Genomic DNA, 22,625 nt, shown 5'->3' with positions numbered 1-22,625 from the left:
AGGTGGGTGGATCACCTGAGGTCAGGAGTTCAAGACCAGTCTGGCCAACATGGTGAAACTCCATTCTACTAAAAATACAAAAATTAGCCGGGTGTGGTGGCAGGAGCCTGTAATCCCAGCTACTTGGGAGGCTGAGGCAGGAGAATCACTTAAACATGGGAGGTGGAAGTTACAGTGAGCCGAGATAGTGCCATTGCACTCCAGCCTGAGTGACAAGAGTAAAACTCCGTCTCAAAAAAAAAATAAATAAACAAATAAATAAAGGATGGTTACCTCTGTACTGAACATGTATGGACTTTTTTCCTTGTCGTTGTTCCCTAACAATATAGTATAACAACTATTTATATATCATTTGCATTGTATTAGGCAGTATAAGGAATCTAGAGGTGATTTAAGGTATACAGGAAAATGTGTGTAGGTTATATGCAAGTATGACACCATTTTATATAATGGACTTGAGCATCTGTGGACTTTATTATCTGCAGGGGGTCCTGGAACCAATTCCCATGGATACTGAGGGATTACTGTACTTTGGTTTCCCACCACTGTGAGGATACTGAACAAAGCGACTTCAGTTACTGCCCTTCCCAACTCTCCAGTGCCCTACCTTCCAGCCCCATGTGTGTCTTTGTAATAGCATTTATCATAGTTGCATTTTTTTTTTCTTTGTAAGAGAGACAGGGTCTCCCTTTGTTGCCCAGGCTGCAGTGCAGTGGTGCAATCAGCTCACTATAACCTTGAACTCCTGGGCTTAAGGGATCTTTCCCACTCCACTTCCCAAGTAGCTGGGGCTACAGGTGCACACCACCATGCTACACCCAGCTTATTTATTTTAAAATTTTTGTAGAGACAGGGTCTTGCTGTCTTGTCCAGTCTGGTCTCAAACTCCTGGCTTCAAGTGATCCTCCCTGCCTTGGCCTCCTAAAGAGTTGGGATTATAGGCATGAGCCACTGAGCCCAGCCACAGCTGCAATTTCATTAGACTGAACCGTATGAAATCATCAGTAGTGGGCCACTGTTTTACTGCCTGCATTATTCAATCAGTTATATGATTGCTTTGAGACTTTCATTAGTTTCACTAGCTTCAGGCTGTAAGAGCCAAGAGGCAGAGCCGCAGGACTGGGCTGCCTGGTTTCGCTCCCCACCATAGGGCTGGGTTAAGTAGAGTGTGAAGCTAAGAGGGGAATGGAGAATGTGGAAGGTGTCCCTCCCTTCCAACTCTCGCTCATCCGACGCACCAGCCAAACCAAATACCACCTGGGCCTTTGCATTGCCAAGCCTCATCTGCTGTTGTCATTTTGCCCACCTCCACAACTGCAGGGACAGCCATAGACCCGGAACTGGGATATCTGTTCCTAGGGGCCTGCCTATCTGCTCAGCTGCACTGCGTTTTAGGGGTGGGGAAGCTAACGCAGGAGCCTGGGGTCCCAAAGCATGCCAAGACCACTCAGGCTTCCAGATACTAGGTCCTCCTCCTTCAGGTCTCACTTCATTTCTTTTCCCCTGGGCCAGTTCCAGTCCTGGCTGTACGACTTGGAAAGCCACTGCTTGACTCAGGACCTCGGTGGCTATTTTTGTCCGTGAGAAGTCCTCTACACCACGACTTGGGAGGCAGCCTGGGAGAAAGAGAAATTACTCGTGGCTCCTTTAAGGGGTCCGCGGAGGCGCGCCGGGCCTTTTGTTTGAGCGGCGGCGCGCGCGTCAGCGTCAACGCCAGCGCCTGCGCACTGAGGGCGGCCTGGTCGTCGTCTGCGGCGGCGGCTGAGGAGCCCGGCTGAGGCGCCAGTACCCGGCCCGGTCCACATTTTGCCTTCCGGCTTCGGTTTCCCTCGGCCCGGCACGCCCCGGCCCCGCCCCAGCCCTCCCGATCTCTCGCAGCCCGGCTCCAGCCGCCCGCCTCTGCCGCCGCAATGATGATGATGGCGCTGAGCAAGACCTTCGGGCAGAAGCCCGTGAAGTTCCAGCTGGAGGACGACGGCGAGTTCTACATGATCGGCTCCGAGGTAGCCCGCGGCGCGTCCTCGCCCTCCCCAGGCTCGGCCCCGCGGGAGCCCTGGGGCAGGCCCATGCGCCGAGAGCGCGCGTCTCCATTCATCGGGGGGGCGGGCGCGCGCGCGCTCGGGGCTGCAGGGCGTGGCCCCCGCCCCCTCATCGACCTGGGATTTCCTTACCCATTTCGCCGAGGTGCGCGATCTGTAGTGCTACCAGGATTTTGGCGCCGAGTGGGTCCCCAGTGGCTCCGCGCTGGGTTGGTTTCCAGCCAGACGCAAATCAACGAGATACTGAGTTAGCTCCTGCGATGCTTGGGGCACCGCACTGCTGCCTTTGACCCTTTTTAGATGTTGTAAATTTCACATGCGCCCCTTCTCCCATTGCTACTTGTGGGAACCTGAAATGGCAGACTGGAAACCCCGGACTTAGTGAGGGCTCATCCCCATTGTGTTTGTTGCCTCTAAGGTGGGCAGTGGAGGTGTTTTGACCTTTGTTTACCAGTGAAGAAACAGACTGGAGGTTGTTTGCTTTTGGGTGAATAAGGGCCCCACGCCTAAGCCAGATCTTTCAGCAATTCTGAAGCAATTGACACTTTCCGTATCTGTGAACTGATTCTGAATTGTTACAGCGGAAAGAGCCTAAAAATGTTTAACCCTTAACTAGAGAGGCTGCATTTTGTTGCATCAACTGGATGACTGACTTTGGGAAAACCCTACAACTGGCCTTTAATGGGTGTTTGTTCCCAGTATATTAGGTTCTTGTTTTTCGTTTTTTATAGAGACGGGGTCTCGCTATGTTGCCCAGGGTGGTGTCCAACTCCTGGGCTCAAGCAGTCTGCCCGCCTGGGTCTCCCAAAGTGCTGGGATTACAGGCATGAGCCACCACGCCCGGCCATATATTAGGTTTTTCCAGATTGTCTCAAACTAGCCTTTTTTGCTCCAAAGGCAGTCCCCAGCTAGTATATGTTACCTTTTGAAAAAAATTATGGATATGCAGTTCAGATGTACAAATGTCAAGCAGTGGAGTCTCATGTAAGGAAGTAAGTGCCAATCCTGGAGAATTAAAGCTGTCATGAAATGCAATGAGTTTCTTCTCCTTGTAGCAGTTTTTAGTATCATATTCCAGCATTGTATTCATGCTTTATTTTGTTTTATTTTTATTTTTGAAAAAAGGTCTCACTTTGTTATCCAGGCTTTGGTGCAGTCGTGTGATCGCAGCTCACTGCAGCCTTGACCTCCTGGGCTCAAGCGATCCTCTTGCCTCAGCCTCCCAAGTAGCTGGGACTAGAGGTTTGCACCACCATGCCCGACTAATTTTTGTATTTTTTGTAGAGACGGGGTTTTGCCATGTTACCCAGGCTGGTCTTGAATTCCTGGGCTCAAGTGATCCTTGCACCTCAGCCTCTGAAAGTACTGGAATTACAGATGTGAGCCACCACACTCACACTCAGCACATTCATACTTTTTAAACTTGTGGTTTTTTTTTTTCTTTCACAATTGAGCATAGCATGAATGAATGAAGCCTCAAGATGGTCACACTGAGTCCCATGGATTGAGACTAAGGTCAATAGCATCAGAACTTTAGTGTTAGCATTTTCCACCTTTTTTTTTTTTTTTTCCGGACAAGGTCTGACTCTGTCACCCAGGCTGGAGTGTAGTGGTGCAATCTCGGCTCACTGCAACCTCTGCCTCCCAGGCTCAGGCCCTCCTCCCACCTCAGTCTCCCAAGTAGCTGGGACTACAGGCTCACACCACCACACCTGGCTAATTTTTGTATTTTTAGTAAAGATGGGGTTTTACCATATTGTCCAGGCTGGTCTTAAACTTGTGAGCTCAAGTGATCTGGCCGCTTCGGCCTCCCAAAGTGCTGGGATTATAGGCATGAGCCACTGTGCCTGGCCTCCATCAATTTTTGTAAAACAAAAAATGCAGGATGCAATAAAATTTTCACGTTGTCGCTTAAACTACAACTGTTCAAAGATGTCAGTGCTGGGGAGGTGGAGCCAGTGCCTGTCCATCTGCCACAGTTCAGAATGGTCCTCATTGGCTGGTAGGCACCTGCCTAACTGCAGAATGCAAAAGGCTGTTGAATTTCAATACTAGGCGAATTGTTTACCTGATCTAATGGGTGTAAAAGTAATCAGTTTGGAGGGGAGAGGGGAGGGATTGCATTGGGAGTTATACCTCATGTAAATGAGGAGTTGATGGGTGCAGCACACCAACATGGCACAAGTATACATATGTAAACCTGCACGCCAGGCACATGCACCTAGAACTTAAGGCACAATTAAAAAAAGTAATCTGGCTCAAGCCTGTAATCCCAGCACTGAGGCCGAGACGGCGGATCACGAGGTCAGAGATCAGACCATCCTGGCTAACACGGGTGAAACCCCCGGCCTCTACTGGGGTGCAACACAAAACTGGCCATGAGATGGCCTCTGTAGTCCCTGGTAGCCACCGGGAGGCTTGAAGGGTGAGAATGGCGAACCCGAAAGGAGCTTGCAGTGAGCTGAGGTGACAGAGCCAGACTCCGTCTCAAAAAAAAAAAAAAAAAAAAAAAAAAAAAAGTAATCAGTTTGGCTCTGAGTGGGTGACACTTCAAAAGAAAGCTTTTAGTTGGAGCAAATTGAGAAGCTGGGCGTGGCCAAGTGGGAAGAACCTTGGGAGGCCTGGTTCCAGCCCTGCTCTGCCTTGGTGTCACGTTTCTCACGTGTATAATGTGAATGCTTAGACTAGATGGTCTCCAAGATCTTCCCTAAAACACATTGTAGTTTCTAGAAAGCTAATTACAGTCTTGTCTTTCAGCCCCTTCACTCCTGGGCCTCCCAGTAAGAATGATCTTCCTGAGACCTAGCCTGTAAGAGACTCAGATGGACAGGCAGTTTGTTTTTTTGGACCTGACTTAATCAGCAGACCTTCAGAGTTTAGGGAAGGGTTCAAGGTCAGAGGTCTATTGAAATTCAGTAGCTCCAGTGACAGTGGTGGATGGATGGTCCCAGCACACTGCCCTGTGGAAAACAGGCACTGTATTCAGAGAGGTGGGCCAGCCAGAGCAACATCCCCAGTGCCTCCATGTGCCATCTGTGGCGCTGTCTCGGGAGGGCATCTGCATTTACTATGAGTGTGTGTCACTGTTCTGCCATTAACAGATAGCTGTATTTACCAAACCAAAGTCACGAAGCTTTGAGGACCGTAACAGATCCCCAATCCAGCACCTTCATTTTATATTCAGGAAACCTGGGTCCCAAGATGGTGAAGGCTGGTTCAGAGAAAAGCCAGGAAGGCAAGCCCAGTTTCCTAAGTTCTGAAGGGGCTTTGGGGGGCATCTAGGAGTCTCAGAGCCCTGCAGGGCCTGCAAGATAGTCATAGTGGGGAGTATTGTCAATTTCTTTTAAAAAACCGAATGGAAACTGTACATTTACGATGATACTGGATGATACTGACACACAAGCCAAATAACACAGAGGGGTCTGTGCCTTCTGTGTGGAAAGCGAGTGAGTTGCTGTGGCTGCTCTTCTCTCACAGTGTTCAGTAGCCCTGGTTGTTGATTATAGTCACTGCTGAAAATGGAGAAACATTTTATTTAATACTATGCCTGGGTCTCATACCTATGATCCCAGCACTTTGGGAGGCCAAGGCAGGAGAATCACTTGAGCCCAGGAGTTTAAGACCAGCCTGGGCAACATAGTGAGACTCTTGTCTCTACAAATTTTTATTTTAATTTTTTTAAATTAGGCCGGGTATGTGGCTCACACCTATAATCCCAGCACTTTGGGAGACCGAGTTGGCCAGATCGCTTGAGCCCAGGAGTTTGAGACCAGCCTGGGCAACATGGTGAAACCCCGTCTCTACAAAAAATACAAAAATTCGCCGGTTGTAGTGGTGTGCAACTATAGTCCCAGCTACTCAGGAGGCTGAGGCAGGAGGATCACTTGAGCCCAGAAGTTCGAGGCTGTAGTGAGCTATGATCACACCACTGCACTTGAGCCTGGGTGACAGAGCGAGACACTGTCTCAAAAATAATAATAAAAATTAAAAATAAATTTTAAAATTAAAAGTATATACTATGTTGGGTAGATAAAATGGGAAAAATAATAGAAGTGGTCCTTCATAGGGTGAAGTTCAGAGTTGCTGAGCATTTGGCAGATGAGTAAAGAGACCCAGAAAATGGGAAGTGATCCCAGGTTACAGATGGAGCCAGCACCTAGCACCCAGTCTACTGGCCATCCCCTGCAATGTGACTCCGAAGCGATCATACTTGAAAAGTCAGTGAGACAATAGGGTACCCTCATAAAATCTTTAGGACTAGATTTATTTTCCTTAAGGAAGTCACACTCTCAGTACTTGGTACAAGCAAACTGAAGCCATTGTTTGAGTCAGTGATGATTTATATAGCAGTCTGGTGATTGCCAATAATCTGGTGATTGCCTTATAAACCTTTTGGAAAATTCCTTTGGTATCCCTGATTGGGGTTTTGTTACTAAACAAAGCAGCACAGGCCATGGGGGAAATTATCTGGCATCTGTCTAAAATTAAAAGACCTTTTTGGTGTTTATTGCATCGTAAAAATATCAAAGTCTTGTCCTTAAGATAAAAGAAGGTCAAGGAGGCCTTGCATTTCTGGAAAGTGCCAGAGATCCTTAGTCCAAAATCAAAATCACCACGAGTTGCTTGCTAAGCTCTGGGGGCCTCCCACTCAGGCATCTGCCCAGGCGTTTCGGAACTTGGTTCTGTTGTCAGGATGCACACATGCAGGCCAGATGTGCACTGCTGGTGAACCCTTCGTATCAGCAGAATGTGTTTTAATGCTGCGGAAAGCTTGGCGCCTGGGGGCCACCTCGAGGCCTGTTTGTCTGTTGCTTGATGCAGTCTGCACCAGGACCCTCCCCTTCCCTGGGGTGCTGCGACCCTCATAATGAGCCTTCTTGCTTTACTCATAGGTGGGAAACTACCTCCGTATGTTCCGAGGTTCTCTGTACAAGAGATACCCCTCACTCTGGAGGCGACTAGCCACTGTGGAAGAGAGGAAGAAAATAGTTGCATCGTCACATGGTAAAAAAACAAAACCTAACACTAAGGGTGCGTCTTCACGAGGGTTTGTAAACCTGTTTCAAAACCACTCGCTTATGTCATGAAGATAAAACGTTTTCACTCCAGAGTGTCTTCACTGCAGCCTTGGCCTTAGTTGGGCAGGGAGCATCCCAGGGGTGGGCCGCCCTGTGAGCACTCCAGGCGAGGAAGCGGCTCCAGGGAGCCATTGGTGGTCCACTGTCAGGTATTCCAGCAGGGCCAGTGGGTACGTGAGCAGGCCGGGGCCGGGACACTAGCAGGTGCTGTGAAGACATGTTGGTCTCAAAACGTTTTAGGAATGCTGCGATGCTCTGCCATCTGCCGTGGGTGTGTCGCCATAATCATCTTCCATGCAGCCCGAGTGGCGGGTGGTGGTCCCAGCTCCCACTCCCCTCTGGGGCTTTCACCGCTTGCTTCCCAGAGCACATCCATCCCATAGCACTTCATCCTGGCAGCCAGTGTGCTAGAGCTCATGTGCATGTCCCTGCTCCTGGTGGCCTGCGTGTGCCTGGGGCTTGCTAGTTGAGCCGCCCAACACTAGTGAAACTAGTGGGCTTTGGGTCACGGCAGCTCTGTGCAGGGTGAAAGGGTGCTCTTCAGACACTCTGGGGGCTCTGCAGGAGACACTCCCATGGAGACATTTGGGTATGGTCACAGCATGTCCTTTGGCAGGTGGCAAAACTGCTTCCCATGTGGCAATGGCGCCTTGTAGAGAGCTGCCCTGGGCCTGGGTGTGTCTGTGAGCACGTGCGCGATGCTTCGTAGTCTGCGCTGTTTGTTTGTGTCTGTAGGTGCTGCTGTGGTTTTGTCCACTGCGGGAAAGTAGTGGTTCTTTTAATGCAGGAGCCGGAGCTTCTTTTTGATCCGCTGCTATGACATTTCTACTCATTTGCTTAAAACAGTTTCCTTTTTGTTCCCCCTCCTCCCCCAGCAGAGCATCAGTCGCTAACACAGTGAGTCCCCGGCTTTGCTTCCCCCTCCGCAAGTCCCTGGGCTAAGTCTTGGGAGATACCTTCCCCATAAGCGATTGATTTCTCCAGGAGAAGCCAGACTGGGCCCACAGACAGATAGCTCTTGACGGAGGTTCCCCGGAAGAGCAAGGGGTCGAGCTGCCTAGAATCTGTCCTGCTTTCCAGGCAGCCCATCTGGACCGGCTCGGGGATAGAAATTCGGGTTTGGTGTGAAGCAGCTCTTTCCAACTCTCTGGGCTCTTGTTTTAAAAGAAAAGCATTCTTCATCTCTCATTCCATCTCCCCACCTCGCATCGTGTTGTGGATTGTGGTGGTGTCAGACCTCTTCCCACTGGGGTGTTACTCTGGGGCCTTTCTTTTCCCGAGTGAGGACCAAGGTGTCCCCGCTGGTCGTGCTGTATTGTAGTTGCTGGTGCTGCCCTGAGCACTACCCTCTGCCCCTGAGCCAGTGCGCCTGGTGCAGATTAGTCTAAATCAGTCCCTTTGGAGGCTCTACCCAGCAGGACTTGTAAGTAAAGCACTCAGTCCAGATTGCCCTTTTGGAAGAGGCCAGCATTCGGTAGTAGTGAGTTTGACACCTTGCTTTTCCCACCTCCCGCATGCGAGGACCTTGATGTGCTGCATCCACTTGGCTGGCTGCTGTGTGCCACTGCCACCAGCAGAGTGACCCAGTGATGTCTGTCTGTTACAGATCACGGATACACAACTCTAGCCACCAGTGTGACCCTGTTAAAAGCCTCGGAAGTGGAAGAGATTCTGGACGGCAACGATGAGAAGTACAAGGCTGTGTCCATCAGCACAGAGCCCCCCACCTACCTCAGGTAATGCGTTCCTGGCCAAGGCATCTCTGGGGACATCTGTGGGGTCTTTTCTCAGACTCAAGAACTGGTTGGGTTGAAGTTAAATTGAAACACCTTTTTTTTTTTTTTTTTTTTGAGATGGAGTTTCACTCTTGTTGCCCAGGCTGGAGTACAGTGGCATGATCTCAGCTCACTGCAACCTCCACCTCCCGGGTTGAAGCGATTCTCCTGCCTCAGCCTCCCGAATCGCTGGGATTATAGGCATACGCCACCATGCCCAGCTAATTTTGTATTTTTGGTAGAGATGGGGGTCTCTCCATGTTGGTCAGGCTGTTCTTGAACCCGACCTCAGGTGATCCACCCGCCTCGGCCTCCCAAAGTGCTAGGATTACAGGTGTGAGCCACCACGCCTGGTCCTAATTTTTGGATTGAAACACTTTTTAACCGTTCCCTCTGTTTTTATACATTTTCTTAGCCAGGTTTCTAAGTTTCTTCTGTATCATTGGAATTTGTAAGAAACGTAAGCCAAGTCCTGGATTCCAGGGAACAGTTATGAATGCTTGGAAAGCGGGACTCTGCGAGGCGCAGTGGCTTACGCTTGTAATCCCAGCACTTTGGGAGGCCGAGGCATTGCTTGAGGCCAGGAGTTCAAGACCACCCTGGGGCAACACAGCAAGACCTCATCTCTTAAAAAACAAATAAGTGGGACCAATTTGTCAGAAAAATTAGTGACTCACATAAACTCACAAAATAAACAATAATAGATTTGAATGTATAAAAACTTAGAACCTGGTTGGGCGTGGTGGTTCACGCCTATAATCCCAGCACTTTGGTAGACCGAGGCGGGCAGATCACCTGAGGTTGGGAGTTCGAGACCAGCCTGACCAACATGGAGAAACCCTGTCTCTACTAAAAATACAAAATTAGCCAGGTGTGGTGGCGCATGCCTGTAATCTAAGCTACTCAGGAGCCTGAGGCAGGAGAATTGCTTGAACCCAAGAGGTGGAGATTGCAGTAAGCCAAGATCGCACCATTGCACTCCAGCCTGGGCAACAAGAGCGAAACTCCATCTCAAAAAAAACAAAACAAAACAAAACTTAGAACCTTTAGAAGAGTATTTATAGTAACAATTAAAAAAGCAAGTAATTGGAAAGTTACGATGTTATATCTAGAATCTATACATCTAGATTTATACAACGAACTTGGATACCCCAACAAATAGATAAAAGATGGTCCATACCTTGAAGTACAAGGGAGTAAACAAACATGGAAAGAATTTGCCCTCGTGTAATTTCAAAAATTCCAACCATAAGACTGAGCATGGTGGCTTATGCCTATAATCTCAGCACTTTGGGAAGTCAAGGCAGGAGGATCACCTGAGTCCAGGATTTGACTCTGTTGCCCAGGAGACCAGCCTGAGCAACATAGTGAGACCTTATCACTACTGAAGGTTAAAAAAATTAGCTGGGTGTGGTGATCACACCACTCTCCTCTAGCCTGGGTAACAGAACGATACCCTGTCTCTTAAAAAAAAAAAAAATAGGCTAGGCATGGTAGCTCACGCCTGTAATCCCAGCACTTTGGGAGGCTGAGGCGGGCAGATCACCTGAGGTCAGGAGTTTGAGACCAGCCTGACCAACATAGTGAAGCCCCATCTCTACTGAACATACAAAATTGGCCGGGCATGGTGGCGCATGCCTGTAATCCCAGCCACTCAGGAAGGCTGAGGCAGGAGAATCGCTTGAACCCAGGAGGCAGAGGTTGCGGTGAGCCGAGATCGCACCATTGCTCTCCAGCCTGGGCAACAAGAGTGAAACTCTATCTCAAAAAAAAAAAAAAAAAATAAGGCTGGGCGCGGTGGCTCACACTTGTAATCCCAGCACTTTGGGAGGCCGAGGTGGGTGGATCACGAGGTCAGGAGGTCGAGACCATCCTGGCTAACATGGTGAAACCCTGTCTCTACTAAAAATACAAAAAAATTAGCCGGGTGTGGTGGCGGGCGCCTGTAGTCCCAGCTACTCAGGAGGCTGAGGCAGGAGAATGGCGTGAACCTGGGAGGCGGAGCTTGCAGTGAGTCAAGATTGCGCCACTGCACTCCAGCCTGGGCAACAGAGTGAGACTCTGTCTCATAAATAAATAAAATAAATAAATAAATAAATATAAAAATTCCAAGCATAAAACAAAAAACTGGCAATGTAAGGAATTGGGGAAGGTGTGATGGAGCTGCGCTCATGTATGCTGGAGGTGCTGGGATTAGAGGTGTGAGCCACCGTGCCCAGCCAGGAGTGCCCTTTTTGTAAAGCATCCTGACATCAAACTTTTTTGTTCTCTGGCCCACTAATGCCACCCCTAGGAATTTGTCCCAAAGAAATATTTTCAAAGAACAAAATGAATCAATAAACCCACTATATGTACAGAGATTCTTTGTAGCATTGTGAATAATACTGGAGAATATGGAGTCATTTAAGTACCCAGCCTCAAGGAAAGCCTAGGTTACTGACGGGTCAGCTACTTGAATAGACAAAGGTGTGACCCATACGTGGTGTAATTAAGTAGATTCTGCAGTGACCCGAGACAGGAGTCCTGTGGGTGAGAGGTGCAGAATATAAGATTGTACCCATCTACCTTGTGCATTCAGCTCTCGAGAAAGTATGCATTTCTCTGCACAAAGCCCAAGGAGCATTAAGGAAGAAAAAGGATTATTGTTCAGAGTGATGTGGTTATGGAAAATCTTTTTTATGATTCCCCCCAAAGAAAGGTGGCACGCCTCCAGGCTGGCCAGTGTTACAGGCGTGTGCTTTGCAGATTCTTTTTCCCCCAAGGGATGTGGTAAGAACATAAGGATGGCTTGGCCTTCCCAGGGAAGTTGCAGAAGGAAATTGTGTGCATATGGATGGCACTTTAATTCTGCACACGTCAGCTGGGAATCTTTTATGGGGCGATAAAACAGTTTCTTGGTGATCATGACGTGAGGAACAGCTGCAGGAGTGGAATTCCATTGCCCTGGAGGTCAAGTCTTTAGGGGTGGGGGTTGGCAGAGGTTTGAAGGAAATAGCTTTGGCTGACTCCACATTACTCAGTCAGCCCAATAGGGGGACGGGCACCCTACCCATCCTGTCATTGGACAATTTGAGCAGAGGCTGGGTGCCCTCTCTCACGGATCCTGGGATTGCAATAGAAGGAAGGGTGTTTTTTTGTTTTGTTTTGTTTTTGAGATGGAGTTTCGCTTGTCACCCAGGCTGGAGTGAAGTGGCGGGATCTCAGCTCACGGCAACCTCCACCTCCTGGGTTCAAGTTATTCTCCTTCCTCAGCCTCCCTAGTAGCTGGGATTACAGGCACCTGGCACCACACCCAGCTAAATTTTCATAGTTTTAGTAGAGAAGGGCTTTCACCATGTTGGCCAGGCTGGTCTCAAACTCCTGACCTCAGGTGATCTGTCCACCTCGGCCTCCCAAAGTGCTGGGATTACAGGTGTGAGCCACCACACCTGGCTGGAAGATTGACTTTTATAACTTAGATTTGCAGATTCTTTGCAGATTTGCTGAGCATGTTAGTCACATTCACTGTGTCTGGTGACACTTGCATTATCCACTTGGGTTGGTAGCTAGACCTGGAAATGAGAACTTGCTACTGAGATAGGGCAGGATGAGGGGGCAGGGGCTCAGCCCAGGCTCTAACATATCCATTCAGAAAGGAGGAGGTGGTCAAGATCTGTGGTTTCCAAATACAGGCTCAGCTGCCTGGGAATCATTCATGGAAGCTGCAAAGAACCCATCTTCTTGGGCCCTTCCTCAGAGGTGGGAAGTCACTTCACCTGGGTGGGGCTCAGGAATGTGCTACTTAAAATTTTGCGTTCTGGGGTCGGGTGTGGTGGCTGACACCTGTACTCTCGGCACTTTGGGAGGCCAAGGTGGGAGGATTGCTTGAGCCCAGGAGTTTGAGACCAGACTGGGCAACATAGTGAGACCCCCATCTCTATTAAAAAAAAATAAAATAAAATTGCACTCTGAGTCCGAGCGGCCAGGATTAGGAACCATGACCCAGATAGGCTGTAGAGGGGACCCCTGTCTTGCTGTCCCCTCTCTTAGTCCCTGCCCAAGCGGATTTCATGTTCCCCAAAATGGGTACTACAAAATCCTCCCTACCCCTACCAGCGATCAAGGGGTAGTCCTAGTCTCAGCATCAGACGTGTAAGTGACTCCCGCTTTAGAAGGGAAAAGAGTTAAAGGGCCCAGAGTCCAGGCAGGTCTTGGATATTGCTTCTGTCCCCCCACCCTCTGGAAAGGAGAAGGACCTTTGTGCTGTCTTCCCAGGTCCCTCCTTAGAGGGCACTGTCAAATGTTTGTCGGCCGGGCGCAGTGGCTCATGCCTGTAATCCCAGCACTTTGGGAGACCGAGGCGGGCGGATCACGAGGTCAGGAGATCGAGACCATCCTGGCTAACATGGTGAAACCCCGTCTCTACTAAAAATACAAAAAAATTAGCCGGGCGAGGTGGCAGGCGCCTGTAGTCCCAGCTACTCAGGAGGCTGAGGCAGGAGAATGGCGTGAACCCGAGAGGCAGACCTTGCAGTGAGCCGAGATGGCGCCACTGCGCTCCAGCCTGGGTGACAGAGCGCGACGCCGTCTCAAAAAAAAAAAAGAAAAAAGAAAGAAACCTTTGTCATGACTTGCTCTGAACTGTTGAATAGTTATTGCGGAAGTGGTTGCGCAGGTGTTGGGGTTACACAGGGAAGTGATGCAGTCGCTGCCTGCTCCTGCTCACAGCCTTGCCAGGGAAAATGGGAACACACAGAGTACAGCAGGCACCCAAATGCTCTCATCTGTCTCACCCAGCCCTGGAGCCTTTGCCTTTGTTTAAAATAGCTTTTGGGGTGTGTGTGTGTGTGTGTGTGTGTGTGTGTGTGTGTGTGTGTGTATATATTTTTTTTTTTTTTTTAATTCAAGATAGGGTGTTGCCATCTCACCCAGGCTGGAGTGCAGTGGCTGATCTCGGCTCACTGCAACCTCCGCCTCCTGGGTTCAAGTGATTCTTATGCTTCAGCCTCCTGAGTAGCTGAATTATAGATGTGTGCCACCACATGCCTGGCTAATTTTTGTATTTTGGGTAGGGTTGAGGTTTTACCATGTTGGCCAGGCTGGTTTTGAACTCACCTTTTTTTTTTTTTTGAGACAGAGTTTCGCTCTTGTTGCCCAGGCTGGACTGCAGTGGCGTGATCTCGGCTCACTGCAACTTCTGCCTCCCAGGTTCAAGCGATTATCCTGCCTCAGCCTCCTGAGTAGCTGAGATTACAGGTGCCTGCTACCACACCTGGCTAATTTTAGTAATTTTAGTAGAGACAGGGTTTTACCATGTTGGCCAGGCTGGTCTCGATCTCCTGACCTCAGGTGATCCACCCGCCTTGGCCTCCCAAAGTGCTGGGATTACAGGCATGAGCCACCGCGCCTGGCCTGGTTTCGAACTCTTGACCTCAGGTGGTCTGCCCACCTTGACCTCCCAAAGTGCCAGAGTTACAGGCATGAGCTGCTGCGCCTGGCGCTTTTGGTAAAAGTAACCTGGAATTTGGGAGAGAAGATCAAACTCTTCATGGGACATGGGTTATTTAAATTACTTTGGATGTCACCTCTGGAAAGTATTTATCAACCCATCTTCTGACTTCTACTGCTCTGGAAGCTTGGAGGCCAGAGGCCTTGCCTAGTCCATCTCAGGATGGCTAGTATGTCTAAAATGACAGTCTGATCACGTCTCTTCCTTCAAAACCCTGGGGACTCCCAGCCATCTGCTGAGTAAAGTCATCTTCTCACGGAGCATGTGAGACCTGTGATCAGTCCCCTCCCTGGGGGCCCCCTCCCTGGACTGCCCCTCAGTCTCTCCTCCCTGCTGCTGCCTGTGCCCCTCCCCACAGTGAACCCTGACTTGGTGTCTAAGGCTCTGCTCTATTGTCCACCCCTTGTACAAGCCTCCCCCTTGTACCACTTCCCGCATCTCCAGGAAGTGCTTCTGTGGAGCCATGTCTGGCTCATAGTGCAGTACACCATGGCCGTGGGTTAGCAACTGACCTGCGTGCTGGGCTGTGTCTGGTGCCCCTCCACACCCTTGCCCTTGCCCAGGTGCCTCTAGCATCTGATGACAGCCTGGGGAGCAGGCTTCTGCAAAATCAGGTGCACAGACAACTCGCACGGGAGCCTCGAGCCTGACAGAGGTACAGTGGGCATCCCGTGAGCATGAGTTGATTCCTGGTGGGCAGGATCAGGCTCCTAGACTGACTGGGGGGACTTTTCTTGTATCTCCCCAGGGAACAGAAGGCCAAGAGGAACAGCCAGTGGGTACCCACCCTGCCCAACAGCTCCCACCACCTGGATGCCGTGCCATGCTCCACGACCATCAACAGGAACCGCATGGGCCGGGACAAGAAGAGAACCTTCCCCCTTTGGTGCGGATGTGTCGCTGCGCTCACCCTCCGCGCTGATTCTCCCTTAGTTCTCCAGCACATTTCAGTCCCCTCCTCCCCAGAAAAACACTGCTTTGACCTTGTGCTCCCCACAATGCTACAGTACCTCCTCCTCTTTGAACCGCTGTGTTTCCCTGACCTCCAGGACATTGTCTGCAGCCTCTTTGGCTCTGTCTGCTGTCACTTTGCCATGTCCTCCTCACCTCTCTGGCCCCTCAAGTAGAGTTACTCGGGGCGTGGTCCTTGTGCCCTTTCTCTGCCCTCAGTTTCACACGAGTGGGTCATAGCCAGTCTGACGGTTCACATGCCATCCACGTGACTCCCACTGCGCCACCACTTCCCAGAGGCTGCTGGAATAAACCACCACAAACTGGTGGCTGCGAGCAGTGCACAGTTCTTCCCTCACAGTTCGGGGGCCCAGGAGCCCAGATTTGGTTTCACTAGACCAGATGCACGTGTAGACAGGGCCGTGCTCCCTCCAGAGGCCCTCGGGGCGATTCGGTCCTTGCTGCTTCTGGCTTTGGTGGCTGCCACATTCCTGGGCTTGTGGCTGCCTCACTTCAATCTCGGCCTCTGTGGTCATGTGGCCTTCTCTGCGTGAAATCTCCCAGTCTCTCTTAGAAGGACACTTGGTGATGTAATTTAGGGTCCTTCTGGTTAACCTCTCAGGATCTTTCACTTAATCGCATCTGCAAAGTCTCCTTTTTTGGCCATATGAGGTGACAGTCATAGGTTTTGGGGATTAGGCTGTAGATGTCTTCGGGGTCTGTTTTTTACCTCTGTGGTCCAGACTTCCTCAGCTGCCCTCACCCCCTCAGCCTCATGCTGCCTGAAGACTTCTCCATCGGCGCATGGAGATCCAGCCGTCTCCTTGCTCAGGCTGTAGCTTTCTTTCCCAAGGCCTGGCTTTTCCTCACACGCAAGTCCAGTCTCTCCAGGGTCCCACCCGGGACTGCCTTGGCCAGCCCCCCACTGCTCTCCCTGGGGTCTCTAGCAGCCCCTGCCTCCCCTCCCTGTTGCCTTCTCAGCTCTGCAGCTGGTGTGTCCTCTGCTCCAGGCATATCGTGTCACCTCTCCACGCAAAATCCTCCAGGCTCCCCATCACCCTCGGAGCAGAAGGAGGAGTTCTCACTGGGGTGCCAGGCCCAACCTGGCCTGGTGCTGCCACTGCCACACTCTGCCCCACTCACTCTGCCTCAGACCTGAGATCGCCCTCACTGCTGTCAGACCTCCCAGAGCTTCTGCCCAGCAGTTGCCTCTGCTAAGGTTTAGCCCGTTCTCCTTCCTCCCCTCTTTCCTTTCTTCTTTCTTTCCTTCCATCATTTCTCCTTCCCATCCTTCCCCCTCCTCCTTTTCCTTCTCTCTTCCTTCCCTCCATCTCTTCTTCCCATCCCTAGTTGACTGTCCCCTTCTCCCTTAGAGTGGCCACCCCTTTCCTCCAGCACCCCTACCCCTTTCCCTGTCTGTTTCCCAGCGCATTCATGCCTGGCACTCAGCTCGTTTCTCTCTCTCTTCCATCTGCCTCCCAAGATCGCTGGGGCCCTTCTCAGCCCTCTCCATGCTCCCAGATGCCCTTAGGTGTCCTCTGTCCTCCAGCTCCATCTCACCAACCTGCCTGCCCAACTCTTCCCTCTTTATCTTCCCAAAATACTCAACTCCATTGCTTGGAATCCTCCTGGGACTCCCTCAGGGCAGTGGCCAGTTTGCGTAGCCTGAGAGAACTGTGGGTGCTTCGACACCCGCTAGCTTTGCAGCATCCCTGACCACTGCCCCCCATGGAATCTGTGCTCTGTGGTCTGTTTGTGCGTCCTCAGCAGTTCCTCCATTCACCTGCTTTGGCCTTACTGGAATATATCCTCTTCTAGAAATGCTATTCTGCTTGCCTACAGCCTTCTGTGAAAGTCCTGCCAAATTTCAGGCTTAAATATCCCTTCACAGGACATCTGGGTTTTGTTCCAGCACTGCCCGGGTCGATCCTATTGCAGACAGACTGGTGCTTGTCATTTATGGACCCACCTGTCCCCATTAGACCATGGCCCTGGGACCCCTGCTGCCTCAGCTGTTAGCTGATAAGTGACCATGTTCCCCAGATGGGTTTGCAGAGGCCTGCTGTGCAGAGAGGGAGGCTGAAAATTTGCATGCCCAGGGCCCTGGCACCCTCACTGACTGTTGCTTCCATTTCACTTTCAGCTTTGATGACCACGACCCAGCTGTGATCCACGAGAACGCATCTCAGCCCGAGGTGCTGGTCCCCATCCGGCTGGACATGGAGATCGATGGGCAGAAACTGCGAGATGCCTTCACCTGGAACATGAATGGTACGAGGCAGTCGGGCTTGGCTGGGCCTGGCCCCAGCCCCTGTGTGTTACGTGGGAACAGTCCCCTTTCCTATCAGCTGCCTGTCAGGCAGATTCTGGACCTGACATGCGGGACATCGGGGCATAGTTTTGGAGGGTGTGGGCTCTGGGTTCAGCCCTGGTTCTGTTGCTGTTCACTGTGGGTTGGGCATGTGAACTTCGGACTCCTTTCCCCATACTGAGGTTGGGGGGCCCAAGGGGCCTGGCATGGGAGGTGGCTGGTGTGCATAGCATGGATGATGATGACAATGCCACTTAGACCTAGTTCAGCCCCCGAGCCCTGCACACACCTGCCTTGGGTCCTGTCCACCACCCTGTTTCTGCTGTGTGAGGCTGCATGTGTGCCCCGTGCCTCTCTCCTCCCCTAACTGGTCATCTCTTTAGATATCCTCACTCTGTAAGTCCTGGGTCAGGTGCCATCTCTTCTGGCTCTTCCTGGGCTTCCAAAGCCTGAACAGAACTCAGTCTTTGTGCAGATGTAGACAGAAAGGTTAGAAGGGTATGCATCCCAAGTGTCTAGACTGCTTATCCCATCGGGGAGGGAGGATCATGCATGCATTTATTTTCCTATTTTTTTCTAAGTCTGTTAGAATGTATTTTTGTTATTTTATTTTATTATTACTGTTTTTTTAGATCTTGTTGAATACCAGGTTTTTTTGTTTTTTGTTTTTTAACTTAGTGTCTGTATCCTGCTGAATTTTTATAATGAACATACTCTTTATATTCAGACAAAATGCAGTGAATATCATCTTTATTTTATTTTACCTATTTTATTTTGTTTTTTTTAAGAGACAGAGTCTCACTCTGTTGCCCAGGCTGGAATGCAGTGATACTGTCATATCTCGCTGTAATCTTGAACTGCTGGGCTCAAGCAATCCTCCTGCCACAACCTGCCAAATAGCTAGGAATACAGGCATGTTCCACTGTGCCAAGCATTATTTTTAAATGGGTGAATGTTTAAAATCATCAGAATCTCACCACCCGAATAATGTTTTCAGTTTTACCTTTTCTCTCTGTCAATTCCACATGCAAACATATTTAACACAGTTGTCACTATAGAGCAAGTCTTGTTTTATTTTTCTTCACTTGTCCTAAGTATCTTTCTGGTTTCTCTTTTTTTGTGGGGGGAGATGGAGTCTCACTCTGTCGCCCAGGCTGGAGTGCAGTGGCACGATCTCAGCTCACTGCAACCTCTACCTCCTAAGTTCAAGCGATTCTCCTGCCTCAGCCTCCTGAGTAGCTGGAACTACAGGCACCCGCCACCATGCCTGGCTAATTTTTGTATTTTTAGTAGAGATGGCGTTTCACCATGTTAGCCAGGCTGGTCTTGAACTGACCTGAGGTGATCCGCCTGCCATGGCCTCCCACACTGCTGGGATTACAGGCGTCAGCCACTGCACCCAGCCTCTTTCTGATTTCTTTAATCTTCAAACAGTGCAGCATTTTCTACTGGGTCAAGGTACCTTTGTTTGCTAAAACACCCTCTGCTGTAGACGTCTCCACGGCAGATAACATAGTTGCAACATTTTTCTTTCCAAAAGGATTTCCTAAGGGAGGAGAGTATGAGTGGTTGTGGCTGCCTTGAGCTTTCTGGAAGGATTAGGCTGCTTCCTTTGGTCATCCCCAGGCACTCGGCATGCTAGGCCTGAGTGCTAGGACTACCACTTGCTCACACTAGTGCCAGGCCTGAGTCCAAAGGCTTCTGCTCAGCCTTGAGAAGAATGCCTGAGAGCCACGTGCTGGGTGCCTGTCGCCTAGGTCCCACAGGTTAGCTGGTGAGCGGGGACACCAGGGAGAGGAGACATGGGTGAGGGGGGGACATTGGCAAGAGACTTCAGGAGGTTGTATTGAGTGTAGATGGGGACAGGTACAGTTCACTGGTCATGCCCCAGAACAGGGACAGGACAGCCCATGGGCACCAGGCCACCAGCGCTGCACAATGCCTGTTATCTCTGCTAAGCTGCCTGCTTATCTCTGCTGGCCCACATCAGAGTTATTTGTTAATTCTTGTCTCTCCCTCTCCATTTCAACCCTTTAAGGTCAGGGGCCTTGTTTTTCATTGCCGTTTTCTTTTGAGATGGAGTTTCGCTCTTATTGCCCAGGCTGGAGTGCAGTGGCACGATCTCAGCTCACCACAACCTCCACCTCCTAGGTTCAAGTGATTCTCCTGCCTCAGCCTCCCGAGTAGCTGGGATTACAGGCATGTGCCACCATGCCTGGCTAATTTTGTATTTTTAGTGGAGACGGGGTTTCACCATGTTGGTCAAAGTGGTCTTGAACTCCTGACCTCAGGTGATCTGCCCGCCTCAGCCTCCCAAAGTGCTGGGATTACAGGTATGAGCCACTGTGCCCAGCTGCTGTTTCTCTTAACATATCGTCTAGCCCAGCATAGGAATTTAGTTGTTCACATTGGATCAGTCCATGCTCTGTCTCATTACGTTTCTTTGGGCAACACATAGAAAGTTCCAGTTTGTTTATACCCCCACCCTGTTCCAAAAAGCATGTAAGGAAGCTTACCATAAGTACACTGGGCCCAAATGACTAAAGCAAATGCAAATGGAGTGGTTAGGAAAAACTGGATAAAGAAGAAATGTTCAAGTTGAAGAGGGAGCTTGCACTCAGATTTTGTTTGGTGAACATTGCTGGGAATAGGGCGTGGCTCTGGGCCTTTTTAGAACCAGGCAGAGTGAGACATGAGGATCGTTTGCACACTCAGTGTGGTCAATGTTAGCAGCAGCCTGTGGCTCTGAAGAAGTAGAATCACACGTGGTCCTGGAATCTGAGGTTTCCTGCAGCCCTCAGGAAGAGGGCACGGTATAGTAAGGAAGACCAGGATCATCCATGAACTCCACAGTGAGTTTCACTGGGCTGTTCCTCCTAAGAGTCCTCATGTAAAATATGATGTCCACTGAAAGTAATTTAGAACACAGTCTTAACTGGTGGAGAACCAAAATAGTGTTGTTCTGTGAACTCTTCCTCAGCTCTGGGTGGTATTTGGCGTTTGTAAGAGCTGTGATTCTTAACTGGTGGTTAGAAGGCCGTGCCAAAATTTTACTGATTTGCTTTGAAATTTCAAATCATCTTAAAGGTGGGCATGAGAGTCTTTATCACAGAGGGATTAAATATGTAAAGTAGCATTACTGGAGTAGCATGAATGAAGTGTATGTTCTTCAGGCCACCTTCAGAATCAGGATTGGCCAGGCGTGGTGGCTCACACCTGTAATCCCAGCACTTTGGGAGGGTGAGGTGGGAGGATCACTTGAGGCCAGGAGTTTGAGACCAGCCTGGCCATGATGGCGAAACCCCATCTCTACTAAAAATATAAAAATTAGTCGGGTGTGGTGGTGCATGCCTGTGGTCCCAGCAAGTTGGGAGGCTGAGGCACAAGAATCGCTAGAACCCGGGAGGCAGAGGTTGCAGTTAGTTGAGATCATGGCGTTGCACTTCAGCCCGGGCCACAGAGTGAGACTCTGTCTCAAAAAAAAAAAAAAAAAAAAGAAAAAGAAATCAGGGTTTTTCTCAGGTTTCTGGTAGGTGTTGTGATGCGTTTGAGGTTATCTTCTCTGAAAAGGACTTGAAGTAGGGCTTCTCTGAATCACTGGTGAAGTATGGTGTCACCTGCCTTAACAGTCTGCTGAAGAAGGGAAGCATTAAAATCCTCCAGAAAATATGAGCTGCCTAACCAGAACACATGCAGACATAGATGCCATCTTCACCCAGAAGGGGAACAAGGGAATCACCTCAGGAAGAGGTTTGGAATCTGTCTTGTCACACAGGCAAAGGAGTGATTAGGGTCCTGAGTGTCTACACTTGGCTATAGAAGGCAAGTTTTTTTGGTTTTTTTTGTTTGTTTGTTTTTGGTTTTTTTTTTTGAGACGGAGTCTCGCTCTGTTGCCCAGGCTGGAGTTCAGTGGCGCGATCTCGGCTCACTGCAAGCTCCACCTCCTCCTGGGTTCACGCCACTCTCCTGCCTCAGCCTCCCGAGTAGCTGGGACTACAGGCGCCCGCCACCACGCCCAGCTAATTTTTTGTATTTTTAGTAGAGATGGGGTTTCACTGTGGTCTTGATCTCCTGACCTCATGATCCACCCGCCTCGGCCTCCCAAAGTGCTGGGATTACAGGTGTGAGCCACCGCGCCCGGCCTAGAAGGCAAGTTTTTAGAGATTTATATCCACATGCTTGTTTTGGACTCTAAAAAATTAAATGAGGCTGAGCACAGTTGCTCACACCTGAGACTGAGGCGGGCAGATCACTTTGCCAGGGAGTTCAAGACCAGCCTGGGTGACATGTTGAAACCCCATTTCTACAAAAATTCCCCAGATGTGGTGGCACATGCCTGTGATCTCAGCTACTTGGGAGGCTGAGGTGGGAGGATCGCTTGAGCCCGGGAGGTTGCGGCTTCAGTGAGCCGTGATTGAGCCAGTGCACACCAGCCTGGGCAACGGAGTGAGACCCTGACTCAAAAACATTTTTTTTTAAGTTTAAAAAAAAATCAAATGATAGATTCAAGAAGCCAAGTGAAGCCCATTATGATTAACCCAAAGCAATCCATGCAAAGACACATCATAATTAAACTTCTGGAAACTCAACACAAAGAAAAAAATCTTGAGAGCAATCAGAGAAAAGGACAACTTACCTGTAGGGAAAAGACCGTAAGAATAGTGGTAGATTTCTTTTTTTTTTTTTTTGAAACGAAGTCTCACTGTGTTGCCCAGGCTGGAGTGCAGTGGCACTATCTTGGCTCACTGCAAGCTCCGCCTTCCGGGTTCACGCCATTCTCCTGCCTCAGCCTTTCGAGTAGCTGGGACTACAGGCGCCTGCCACCACGCCTGGCTGATTTTTTTGTATTTTTTAGTAGAGACGGGGTTTCACCTTGTTAGCCAGATGGTCTTGATCTCCTGACCTCGTGATCTGCCCACCTCGGGTTCCCAAAGTGCTGGGATTACAGGCATGAGCCACTGCGCCCAGCCAAATGATGGTAGA

At 50.0% G+C, this 22,625-nt stretch overlaps 1 protein-coding gene across 2 annotated transcripts in view; it reads left to right on the top strand.

Annotated features, from left to right (window-relative positions):
- Positions 1-1,677: 1,677 nt before the first annotated feature.
- Positions 1,678-22,625, top strand: part of SMARCB1 (SWI/SNF related, matrix associated, actin dependent regulator of chromatin, subfamily b, member 1) — a 42,798-nt gene continuing 21,850 nt past the window's right edge. Inside the window, exons 1-5 of one of the 2 annotated variants that reach the window (XM_003919125.5) lie at positions 1,678-2,003; positions 6,932-7,043; positions 8,724-8,853; positions 15,129-15,266; positions 17,475-17,602. In XM_003919125.5, the coding sequence (XP_003919174.1) occupies positions 1,911-2,003; positions 6,932-7,043; positions 8,724-8,853; positions 15,129-15,266; positions 17,475-17,602 (601 nt within the window). In that variant the 5' untranslated portion in view covers positions 1,678-1,910. Of the gene's footprint in view, positions 2,004-6,931; positions 7,071-8,723; positions 8,854-15,128; positions 15,267-17,474; positions 17,603-22,625 lie in introns of both variants that reach the window. The other variant, XM_003919126.5, reaches the window with a different exon arrangement.

The sequence above is a fragment of the Papio anubis genome, chromosome 16 (assembly GCF_008728515.1).
Source record: "Papio anubis isolate 15944 chromosome 16, Panubis1.0, whole genome shotgun sequence".
NCBI lineage: Eukaryota > Metazoa > Chordata > Mammalia > Primates > Cercopithecidae > Papio > Papio anubis.
This window is presented reverse-complemented; position numbering and strand designations above follow the sequence as displayed.